This window comes from Pseudorca crassidens, chromosome 10, assembly GCF_039906515.1.
Source record: "Pseudorca crassidens isolate mPseCra1 chromosome 10, mPseCra1.hap1, whole genome shotgun sequence".
NCBI lineage: Eukaryota > Metazoa > Chordata > Mammalia > Artiodactyla > Delphinidae > Pseudorca > Pseudorca crassidens.
The window spans coordinates 81,766,492-81,779,261 of NC_090305.1; the positions used below are offsets into that span (position 1 = coordinate 81,766,492).

The 12,770-nt window shown below is 43.2% G+C and overlaps 1 protein-coding gene across 5 annotated transcripts in view; it reads right to left on the reverse strand.

Annotated features, from left to right (window-relative positions):
* The window catches only part of PRICKLE2 (prickle planar cell polarity protein 2), a 342,665-nt gene that overhangs the window by 92,595 nt on the left and 237,300 nt on the right, over positions 1-12,770 (reverse strand). For all 5 annotated transcript variants that reach the window (XM_067755084.1, XM_067755089.1, XM_067755085.1 and 2 more), the window contains one exon: positions 9,997-10,180. In XM_067755084.1, the coding sequence (XP_067611185.1) occupies positions 9,997-10,180 (184 nt within the window). The remainder of the gene's footprint in view (positions 1-9,996; positions 10,181-12,770) is intronic.

Below are 12,770 nucleotides of genomic sequence, written 5' to 3' on the forward strand. Positions count from 1 at the left end.
CCAGCCCACTGGTGAGTCACAGATGTAGAATTCATGATTCTGCAACAGCAGGCACCAGAGCATCTTCTGGGCTAACAGGCCAAGTAGAGGGCTGAAGAAGCAGGACCAGTCAACGAATTTTCAAAGTATCTTGAATTCTCCTTTAACAAACAGCCTTGTGTTCAGGCCACATTCAGGGTATGTCAGACAGGGGCAACAAGCTGGGGATGAGAGACGTCTTGCTCACGGGGAAGATGCTGGGGCTCATCCTCTATTACTGCCCATGGGCAAATCTGCATCAGTGTCTCAAAGACCCAGCCAGTGAGGCTGGTGACAACGGCAGCTACCATTTTATGAGGACCTACGATGTGTCAGCCTAGATCTCCTAGGCTCTTTGAAGAGTAATTCATTTAGCCTTCACAGCTACGTTAGACTTCGGCATAAAAGTCTCTTCATTTTACAGACAAGACGACTGAAGCTGAGGGCAGCTAAGGTTATAGAAACACCTGAAGGCCCTGTTGAAAGAGAACGCTGGGCCCACCTCCAGAGCTCTGGTTCGGTAGGTCTGGGACAGAGCCTGAAAATCTGTATTTTTTTTAGTAATTTCCCAGATGATACTCATGTTGCAGGCATGGGAACCAGATTTTGAAAACCACCGGAATAGGCTGAATCTGAGTAATCTAACCATCGTTCCAAGTAACAACTCAGCTCGGATGTCATTTCCTCCGACAGGCTTTCTTTGCCTCCCTCCCCCAATCTAAAGTAGATTCTCCAAATCAGGGACCAGCAAACTACAGCCTGTGGGTCAAATCAGACCCGCTGCCTGTTTTTGTAAATAAAGTTTTATTGTCACATGGCCATGCCCATTCATTATGTGTTGTGTATGACTGCTTCTCCATGACAACGTCAGAGTTGGGTATCTGCGAGAGAGACTGTATGTCCCACAAAGTCTAAAATATTTACCATCTGGCTCTTTACAGTAAAATTTGGCCAACCCTGGCTCTAAATCACATCACCCTTTCTTTATTGCTTTCCCAGCACACATCACTCTCTGAAAGTGTATTGTTCATTCAGTGGTTCATCTGTCTGTATTCTCCACTAGAGTGTCAGCTCCCTAAGAGCAAGGATACTTTGCTCATGGCTGTTCCCGCAGTACCTGGAATATAGTTATCACTTGATAAATACCTGCTCAATGAATATCACTGTTGAGTGCCCAGGTATGTGACACAGTACTAGGAACACGACGGCCACTGGAGGAAGAAGACGAAATTTGGTTGTCACCAAGCGGGCTCCCAGCCAGGATGAGAGATTGAGAAGAGCCAGAGATAAAGAGATTGCTGATGGGGAAACAAGTCTTTGAAGGTAGGACCATGCTACTTCCTGCAGCGATGGGGAAACTGGAGGTGGGGAAAGAGGAATTCCTTGGTCACCAGGGTCAACTGGAGATGAGAAGCCATCTCCCTCCCCCGAGCATGAAAGAGCCTAGCGTGATGCACGCCGCTCCCTCCTCCAACACATGCCAAGCTGGCTCCCTCGGATCTGATATCCTGGGTGGATCAGCGTGGAAGGCGGGGCCAGGGGGCGGGGTGGGTGTGGAGGAAGAGAAGCCCAAATAAGGCTGCTGTGAATCCTGGCTCTGCCCATTACTAGCTGTGACATCCTGGTCAAGCCTGATTTTCTCTGAGCTGCAGAGTATTCAGTGGGAAAGTGGACGATTTTATACAAGGATTAAATGGGACTGTTTATTCATATAACATGTTTATTGAATAATGTATCAGACATTATTTTAGGCACTGAGTATGCAGTGGTGAGCAAGACACTGTGTCTCCCTCCAACAGGCTCGCATTTTAGAAGGTAGGGCATAGGACAAGAGGGGTAGACAGAAACGTGTGTAAATTGTGCATTATGCCCTCGGCATGGGGAAGGTTCCTTGTTCCCTCTCTAGTCGCCTCTGAACAGGGGATATCTGTTGCCTTATCTCTGCCCGCAGGCAGAAACATCAAGGTGAAGGGTGATGGGGGCTCCTTCGATTTCCCAGGGGGAGGGACAGCAGTGGGACTACCCAGCCCTCACGTCGGTGGCTACCTTGGCCAGAGCTCGACACCGCATGGGCCCTGTTCATTTCTCCCCAGACCATCCAACAACACTCTCCCCAAATTTTGTGTGCAGATACAAAGTTGGTACGGATTTCATCTTACTTCTGAGCTTCACGTAAATCCCTGAACTTCTGCCACAAGCCATATCTTTGCAGGGCGGGCTTCCTCATGTCATTCAGTAGCAGCTCAAAGACCACCGCCCCAGAGAGTCTGCTCCTGACCGATCAATCTAAATTAGCTAATCCCCGCGGTCCCCAACACTCCGGCCCACAGCCATGATCACAGAAGCTACTGCATTTCCTCCACAGTATAAATTAAACGAGACAAAGCACTAGGATAACTCCCAAAGCACCTAGGACAGTGCCTGGCACATGGAAGAATTCATTAAATGTTTATAGCACTACTATTAGCATCATTTTAAAAATCACAATGTTGAATTATCTTAGTCCCTTGTTTTCTAATGTATAGGTCTCCAACACCTCCACTTAGAACTACAGTGCAGCAGAAACCTCAGTGATCTTGGTTGCTCTTTTACCCCCAGTGCCTAGCACGGTGCCTGACACAGAGCAGGTGCACAGGAGTTAAGGGAAGGAAGGAACGGAAAGAGCCCAATCGCTATTCCTTTGTCACGACGTTCTCCAGCGTAAGCTCTGACTCATTCTTCCACTCGGACCAGGGGCGTACAATGCAGTGGAGAGCTGCCATGAAGCCCACCCACTGGAGATGGCTGCTAAAGAGACTGGGACAGGCAAAGGAAGAGAGGCAAGGGCAAGGAGCCACGCTTCCGGCTGTCCTGCAGATCCTCAGTATAGGCCATTCTCCTCTGTGGGGAGGTTCTCTTTGCACTCTGAGCGGCCTACAGAAAACTCCCTGGGGGCTCACTCACTCCTCCCAGGCCCAGGGACTGTGATGCTGCAGGTGACCCCAGGCACCGAGGAAGGGGGCGGCAGACCTCATTTCTACAGCAGACAGCCCCCGAAGCCCGCTTGGGACCCTGGATATTTCAGAGTCAGGGGGCTCCGTCTGGTCCCCTGTCCAAGCTGCTCTGGCTCAGTGGAGCCAGAACTTCATTACAAAGAAGCTGCACCTTTATGACAATCCCACAGCAGAGAACCTGGAGAACAGAAAGGCTCCCGGAGCAGCACAATCAAAATGATTTGATTAAAAGCCCTTGAGCAGGCTGAGAAGCAATCCTGGATTCTGGTTAACCCTATGTTTAATGTCCCTTTTCCACCCAACATAACCTTCTTCTGCCCTGGACAGTCTTATGTTCCTTCCCCGCTTCTTCCTGCCTGCTCAGGGCAGTAGTAATCAGCAACACTTACTACAGCTTCACAAGAAGAGTGATAAGGAAACAATCATTTTATTGAGCATCTACTATGTGTACACACTGCCCTGGGAACTTTCTACACACTCCCTCACTCAGGGCCAGATCAGCCCTGGGCTCTCGAGGTCTAAGAGTATCAGCTCCTGGCTCAGGGTATCTGAGAATGAATCCCTCTCTGCTACTCCTTAGCTGTGTGACCTCAGGCAAGTTATTCCACTTCTCTGAGCCTTGCTTTACTCTCTTCTAAAACAGAGACAGGAATGATAATTACCGAATAAGGTTGTTATAAGAATTAAATACAGTAATGCACACAAAAGTTGAAAATGGTGGTGGGCACATAACAAGTGTTCAATGAAAGTTTAAGAATTTTCTCCACATTATCATCATCATCAGGAGGAAACTGAGGCTCCTGGAAGCTGAACAACTCTCCTGAGGTCGGAAAGGGATGGAGCAGTAGTCAGATTTACTGGACTCCGGAAGTGAAGCTCTTTCCCACTGGGCTATGCTGCTTCCCCTTCACCTTGTGCCTCGCAATGGGTTCTCCAAATTTTACGGTGACACAAATGGTCCTCTGGTTTGGAAACACAGAGGGCTTCTGCCAGACCCTTGGTTCCTCACACTATGTTCCAGACCCTGAGCCTTGGAGCTGGCAATGCTGCCACAGGTTTGTGCTGCTGCATAGTCCTTCCTAAGATGTCACCCATCTCCTGCCCCTTTGCAACCTAAGACATCTCTGAAGCAGCTGGGATTATTAGGGGAATGTGCTTAGAATACATACTTTTAAGAGAAGTAGAGGGAGCAGGAATAATGGATACAGGCTAGTTCTTCATGTAGAAAAACATTTAAAAGACCTTTATCTTTTCACTGTGTGATGCAACCCTGAACATCTCTGCTTCTGCAGAGGATTCCGGTGACCTGCCTGCCTCTTAACAAACAGTGGTGGGGTGCCTGCCACATGTCAGGTGCTGTGCTAGGTGCTGGAAAATTCCCGAAGAACAAAGCAGACAAGATCTCTGCCCTCCTGGATCTTAAAGCAAAGTGGGGGAGCCAAATATTAAACAAAAAATTACGCTGCTAAGTAAGTACAAGTTTGAGAGGCACTAAAAAGGAAAACTGCGGGGTCTGTCACAAAGCGTGGGACTGGAGACCTAGTCTTGTATTGGGAGAGGGGGGTGGCCAGAGAGACTCCTTGAGGAGACACTCCTTGACATCTGATGGATGAGTAACAGTCATCAAATTAAAATGAAAAGCCAAATAAAGAATTTTAGGTACCCTCAGCAAATAGATTTTAGAGTTTCACAGGGCTCAAAACCAGCTAATTCAGCCCCATCTTTAGGTAGTACTGGAGAGTCTATTTTGCCACATACGGAAGAATGCTTTGAAAGCCCAAAATTGGGCAATTACTTCTAGTATCCACTCTTCATCCTTCCTGCAATAGTTTGAAGTGAACGTTGAGAGTTCCAGACAAATAACCCAATGGCTATTTTTTATGTGCAAAAAAACGATTAAGGTCAAGGTAAAATGACTAACATTTGGTGACATCCACATTTGAGAACTCTCCATGGATACCTGGAGTATCCAAAACATCAATGAAAAGGACACTCAGCTCAGGAGAAGCGATCTGATGGTCTCTTCAGATTTTCAAGGATCAGGAGTAGAAGCACTAATAAAAAAAAAAAGTATCCTCATGTACCCAATGACATCTATCCACCCAGAGGACGCACCGGCCACAACATTTCCGGAGGGCAGTTTGGCACAATGAATCAAGTCTTAAAGAGGTTTACACGTGACCTATCCACCTCTAGGAATCGTGCTGAAGGCGACGAGCAAGCAAGTGTGCAGAAAGGGTGGCTGCTCCCGTTTACTTAATATAGAGAAAAGCTACCAAGGCTGCACACGTTCAAAAATAAATTTTCAGTTCATGGTGGCACTCTTGGCATTTGGGAGGGGTCAATTCTCCTTCCAGCGCTATCGTCTGATCCTTTTCAGGCTGTTTAGCATCCCAAGCCCCCACCCACTGAAATACTAGTGGAGGTTCCCTAGTCATTTTGACAATAACTACCCGCTTCTGAGATTTTTTTTTTTTTTGATGTGGACCGTCTTTAAAATCTTTATTATTGAATCTGTTACAATACTGCTGCTGTTTTATGTTTTGGTTTCTTGGCCTCGAGGCATGTGGGATCCCTGCCCAGCGATCGAACCCACATCCCCTGCACTGGAAGATGAAGTCTTAACCTCTGGACCGCCTGGGAAGTTCCCCCACCCCTCAACCCCCGCTTCTAAACATACATTTCCAAGCACGCCCTAGTGGTGGGTGGTACCACTACAGGTTAGTAACTACCAGTGGAGAACTATACAGCCACTCCCAAAGATGATCTGGGTCTAAGTATAGAAAAAAACACAGAAAAAAAGTTCATGATACATAAACTGAAAAAAATTTCAGGATAAGTGGACAGCATCATCACATTTCTGTCCAAAACAAAACAGAAATGTACCCCATATATATACTTGTTACACACATGCAAAAAAGGTTGGAAAACAATTTTCCTTGGTTGGCAGAATTATGAGTGATTTTTATCTGCTTTCTTTCTTCTTATCTTTCCCTTTTTTTCAATGGGCAAGCCTTCCCATTATAGAAGGAGAAAGCTATTCCTGTTTTGGAGGACAAATGGTGACCCACCTGTCACCTGTCCCTCACACCATTTCACTTCTTATTTTGACTTCTCGGGAGGATGGCAGGATCCACCTCGGAGAGCACTGGCCTCTGCTTGAGCAGCGTGGGATCGCCTTCTTCACTCTGCCAAACACTCAGCCTCCTTTCAAGGCAGCAGCTATAATACCAGGGCTAGGACCTGGTAGGTGCTCAAATAAAGGTTTGCTGAATTGAGTCATCCTTTTCTTGTTCTGACTGGGCCCGACTTGTGCTGACATGTCCTCCAGGTTCTACCATTACTTTTACCCAGTGGTTCTCAACTGGGGTGCCCGGCTCATCCCCCAGGGGCAATGGGCAATATCTGGACACATGTTTGGTCACCCCAACGTTGCGGGGAGAGGGTGGTGAGTGCTACTGACATCTGGTCGGTGGAGGCCAGGGACACTGCTAATCATCCTACAATGCACAGGACCGCCCCGACACCAAGAATTATTCAGCTTAAAATGTCAACAGCACTGAGATTGAGAAACCCTGCTCACCGTTTTCCTTTCTTAAAGCTTGTTAAATAATTGCCAAATTCTTCCTAAAGTATTATCTACTGTAAGTGTATCACCATAGCATCTCTAGGAGACAGGGCACATACGATGAATTGCTCAAGCCTGAAGAGAAATTGGAGCCTTATAGATAACTTCAGATGGTCAATCAAGGAAGACTCCAGTTCTCTGCTCTGCCTCCGCAGGGCTCTCTAGATAATACTAAACACCTCATTCGCAGCGAGCAGAGGCAAAGGATCTGGGCAACTTCTCCGATCAGTTTTCAGTCCAGCCATTAAAAAATACAAGAGAGAAGCCTTTCTTTTCCAGCATCGACTGTTATATTTATCATTTTCCACACTATTTTAAGAAGGTTGCGTTTTGCAGCTAATGGATTTTTATAAAACTAAGTGCCGGTGTTCAAGAACACCTCCCTAAAACGGAGGTAACTTTCGTTCACATTATACTGAACTGAAGAAGGCATTTCTCAGAAGAAATAGAATAATAAAGAGTGTCACCTGAAGGCATATTACCAACCCCACGACCAGGGAATACAATGAAAGGTTTCTAACAAGAATGAAAACACATTACTTGGAACCCTAACTTGTCTGGACTATTTCTCCTCCAGCACAAAGCATTTGAATGTTCACTGTAATTTCTCTTGATAGAAAAATGGTTTTTCTCAAACCAGAGACCACTAACATCGTATTAAACATCAGAATTTTTATTAGTAAAAGGCATTTAGGGTCTCAAATTTTTCTAAAAGCTCCTAGGCAGCTTTTAAAAAATCTTTAAACCTATAATCAGTTCCATTAATAACAGACTTTAAAAGATCTCATAATTAAAAAATTTGAAGACCATTTTTTTCATGCAACATGATCCCCTGAAACACCTTTAATACAGATCCATAGTTTATTAGACAAATATAGAGCCCTTCAAACAGCTTAAAGAGACAGTCTCTCTCTGGAGAACGACTTCCTTTCTAATCATCTGTATCATATAGGTTTGAGTAAGTGTAGGGAATAGAGAAAACCATTTAAAGAAAAATACAGTTATAAGAGACGGGAATATCCTGCCATCTGACATAATTCAAACCACTTGTTTAATAGCATTAATCATTTTTTAAAATTTATTATTTATTTATTAAAAAAATTTTTTTTTGGCTGTGTTGGGTCTTCATTGCTGTGCGCGGGCTTTCTCTAGTTGCAGCGAGTGGGGCCTACTCTTCATTGCGGTGCGTGGGCTTCTCTTGTTGCGGAGCACAGACTCTAGAGCGCAGGCTCAGTAGTCGTGACACATGGGCTTAGTTGCTCCCTGGCATGTGGGATCTTCCCGGACCAGGGATCGAACCCGGGATCGAACCCGTGTCCCCTGCAGTGGCAGGTGGATTCTTAACCACTGCGCCCACAGGGAAGTCCTAGCATTAAACATTTTCTTTCAAAACAAATCAAAGAAAGTCATTTTGTTTTCCAAAGACGTTCACTTTGGATGAGGCAAGTGGCCTTCAAAAATACGTAAGCACTTGCTTTTGGAATTGGTGAATGTAACCAAGATCTTTAGCTTCTGCAACTGCCTGTTCTCTTGGGGCAGTAGAAAATGTTCTCTGAATATGAACACCATAGAATGATATTTAATGGCCTTAGAAAAGAATCTACCTAAGCAGGGAACTGAAAATAGCTTAACTTTGGAATTTCAGGGCCCAACTCAGCAGGAAGCAATGTGAATAAAAGAAGCGTGGGTCTCTTAGAAGCTGCTGGAAATGAGGTTAGCAAGAAAACGAAACAAGCTCACAGCTGTATCGAGGTGTGAAAACTCACTGCTCAAGTACTGCCAGTAGAATCGTGATGTCAAACACAGATATTCAGTCACCCACCACCTCATCTGAGTTTCCAGACAAACTCAATCAAATACTCTCATTCTTCTTCAACTTACTCTTTAATAATACAGTCTTTACTGGAACAGAAGAAAATCAAGATATAACCTTAACCTACAAACTAAGAGAGAACACACTTCTTTCTTTCTGCCGATAACCCAACACAGAAGTCCCTTCAATTCTCATGCAGATTATTTTCTGTGAATGTTTCTGTTCTAAGACATTTTCTTCCTAGTAAGAATCAGAGTAGAGATCACAAACCGGAAGTGCCTGTGGGGCGTAGGAAGATTAACACAAAAGGGCTTAGTGGAGACTAGGGTGACTTTGGAGAGGCATTCTTTCTCAACACTTCCTGGAAAGAAGTACTAGTGCTCAACTCAATGGCCTGCACACAAATCCCTGAAGAGTAAGATTTTAAACTTTAAAATTAAAATTTCCTAATTTTTAAGTGTTAGTAATTTTTAAGTATTAGTGACTAATTCGAAATTTAAACAATCCTTTGCTGGCTAAACAAATCCTGCCTGTGTGCTTGATTTCAACTGTTAATTTACAACCTCAGAAAGAAAGGAAGAAGAAGAAATGGCTAATGGAAGACGAGATCGGGTGCATTCAGGGTGGTATGGCCATAGACAAGAAATGGCTAACCAAAGAGGTGTTATCAGGGTCCCATCCTTAAGTTCTTGGCGAATTCTTAGGTCTTCCCTAACCATAAAGAACCTTTTCTAAAAGCATCACCACATCTCAAGTTCCTGACTTCACATTTCAGGGTTTTTAAGCTTCAAAACATTGTCAGACATAGAGAAGATCTCCAGAGAAAGAAACTTCTTGTGTCAGAGGAAGGGTATAGTGGTCGCACACTTAAGATTCTGATAAACCTGTGTCTCAGAGACGCACAGGGAAGATCACGACAATATCCAGCTTACAGGAGGGGCTTCTAAACCAACATGAGGCTCGTGGAAGCGAAAATTCCAAGTACCAAGAAATGCAGAGCAGAAGCTGTATATCACTGAGAGAAATGCAGTGAAACGAAAGAAACCAAGTTCATCTAACCAAGTTAATAATATTTACAGTCTGTGGGCAGTGCCAAAATATTTCAGGAAATGTCAATGTCTTTCTTTGTAAAGCCAGGCCAAACCTTTGAACACAGCATTAGATCACTGGGAAGAATAAGGTAAATCCTTATTTCCTTACAAAGAATCTTAACATTAAGATTGATGGCCAATGTAGAACGTCCCTTCCCTCTCCAAAAATGAAGTTTCATTATCTAATGTTTCTAGACGTTTCTAGACAATCTTTTGGTTAAAAAAGATTTGGTTAAAAATGGCAATACAGAATGAATTAGCCATGGCCCACCCAAGGCTCAGTTTCATTTCTCTTTCTGGTTTCCCACTGGGGCCCCAGATATCTTCATCCCATGTAGCCCCACTTCTCTGAATCAGCAAAGTCAACTCTCCCTTCTGAACCGGAATGAGGAAGGATGGGTAAGACAAAGGTAAAAACCAACCCCACAAACGCCCTCCTGTCAAGAACGGTACCTGTTCAGGCTTCAGCCCCGGCGGGACCCAGGCGTACTCCTCCAAGGCACAGCCTGAGTCGTCATCCGAGGTCGAGTTCCTCTGGAAGTCAAACATGAGTTTGCTGACAGTCTTCTCCATCGCCAGGGGCATCACCGTCACCATGTGCTCCTCCTGAGGGCACTTGCAGTGCAGACAGATCTTCCTGCAAGCGGCAAAGGCGGGAGGTGAGAAGGAAGGCAAAAGAAACCATGTTTTTCACTTGGCCGGCCACTCACCAGCCCTTGGATCCCAAACCACAAATACATTCCTTGGCAACCGGCTTCTGGCATCTGAAGGAGAGTTCCACAGCACGCCTGTCTTTGTAGAAGGCGTGGCACTGCGTACCTGGAAACGTCCTGAGCCATCAGAGGCCACCAGGTAAGCACGCTAAGGGTATTTAAACATGGACTGCAACCTCTTCTTCTACATCAGTATCCCAAGAGGAATGTCAGAACACCTTTTATTTTACTAGGTAGAACACTAGATATGGACCTTGCCCACAATTTCCTTGACTGGAAGAGTCATTAAATATACACAATACATATGCAGACCAGAAATGTTACCAGTAGGTTTAACAAATAGTGACAACATTCCCTTTTTATAAAAGGTTTCTAGACCTTAGGAAAAGGAAGTGGTTATAAAAATAACTGCAGGTGAGATTTTCTTTAAGAAGAGCAAAAATATTTTTGCCCATTAAACAAAGCTGACCCTAAGATCTCATGGGAAAGACATTTCCACCTCCACTAAAGGTACTTGTAGGTTTGAAATTCTAATTAGAAACCCCAAATTACCCCACATTGGTAGCTTTTTTTTTAATATACAAGAGGATCATGCATGTGAATTATTTCAAAAGATAGCAGCCAAAGATAACAATTCTCTCCCCCAAATAAAACATTTCTCTTTTAAGATTACCATCTGTTCCCTTTTCCATGGCTACAAAAATGATGAAGCAATAAAAACGCTGATGTCAGCAACACAAGAGCATTTCTAGCTTCTACCAGTAAAATAAAAAGAAAGGAAAAAAATAAAGGAGGAAATAATTTTAATAAGCTGTTGTACCTGTACTCTGACCTTCAGTATTAGCTTCAGGAGCACCTTATAAAACAGCCCAGAATTCTAATCCCCATATGCCTGAATTTTTTGACAACAGCTTTGTGAAGATATAATCCACACACCATAAAATTCTCCATTTTAAAGTCTACAATTCATTGGTTTTTAGTATATTCTCAGAGATGTGAAAGCATCACCACTAATTTTAGAACATTTTCTTCACCCTCAAATGAAACTCCATGTGCATTAGCAGTAACTTCCCACCTTCCCCTCCCCCCAGGCCCTGACAACCACTAATCTATTTCCTGTCTCTAAAGTTTTACCTGTACTGGAAATTTCACATAAATGGAATCTTACTATATGCAGTCTTTTGAAACTGGCTTCTTTCACACAGCATGATGTTTTTAAGATAAATCCATGTTGAAGCATGTGTCAATCTTTCATTTCCTTTTATTGCATTATAATATTCCATAAACTAAATTTTGTTTATCCATTTATCAACTGGTAGACATCTGCATTGTTTCCACTTTTTAGTTGTTTTGAATAATGGTGCTTTATTTATGTACGTGGTTTTTTGTATGGATATATGTTTTCAATTCTCTTGGGTATTTACCTAGGAATGGAATTGCTGGGTCATACAGTAACTTTACGTTTAACATTTTGAGGAACTATCAAACTGTTTTCCAAAATATCTGCTCTTTTTTACATTCCCACCTGTTAATGAACGAGTGCTCCATTTTCTCCACATTCTTGCTGCACTTGACACTGTCTTTCTCTTTGATTGTTGCCTAGTGGGTGTGAAGTGGTATCTTACAATGGTTTTGATTTGTACTTCCTTAATGACTAATGATGTTAAGCATCTTTTTATGTGCTTATTATATATCTTCTTTGGAGAAATGGCTATTCAAATCTTTAGTTCATTTAAAACTGTCTTTTTATTGTTGAACTGAAAGCATTCCTTATATACTTTCTGGATACAAGCCCTTATCAGCTATATGCTTTGTAAAAATTTTCTCTCATTTGGTGGGCTGTCTTCCCTTTCTTGATGACGTCCTTTGAAACACCGAAGTTTTTGGTTTTGAGGAAGCCCAATTTTTTTTGTTGTTCCTTATGCTTTGGGTATCATATTTAAGAAACCGTTGCTTGACCCAAGGTCATTAAGATTTACTCTTGTATTTTCATCTAAGAGTTTTATGGTTTTAGCTCTTATACTTGAGTCTATGACCCATTCTGAGTTGCGTTTTGTATATGGCATGAAGTAGGAGTCCAACTTCATCCTCATGTGCCTATCTAACTGTCCCAGCACCATTCAACTGCATTGACCTTTGTCAAAAATCAATTGATCATAAATATAAGGGTTTATTCTGGTCTCTCAATTCTATTCCATTGATCTATATGTGTATCCTTATGCTAGTACCATACTGTCTTCATTACTGTAGTTTTTTGTAGTAAGTTCTGAGATTGTAAAGTGTGAGCCCTCCAACTCTGTTCTTTTTTTTTTTTTAAATTCAAACAGAAAGTCACAAAAATTATAATCATCCTCATCAGTTCACTCAGTCTCTGTTCTTCTTTTAAAAAATTATTTTCGCTCTTTTGGGCCCCTGACATCTGAATTATCAATATAAATTTTAGGGTTGGCTTGCCAATTTCTGCAAAAAATCAAGCTGGGATTTTGACAGGGATCGCACTGAATCTTTAATTCG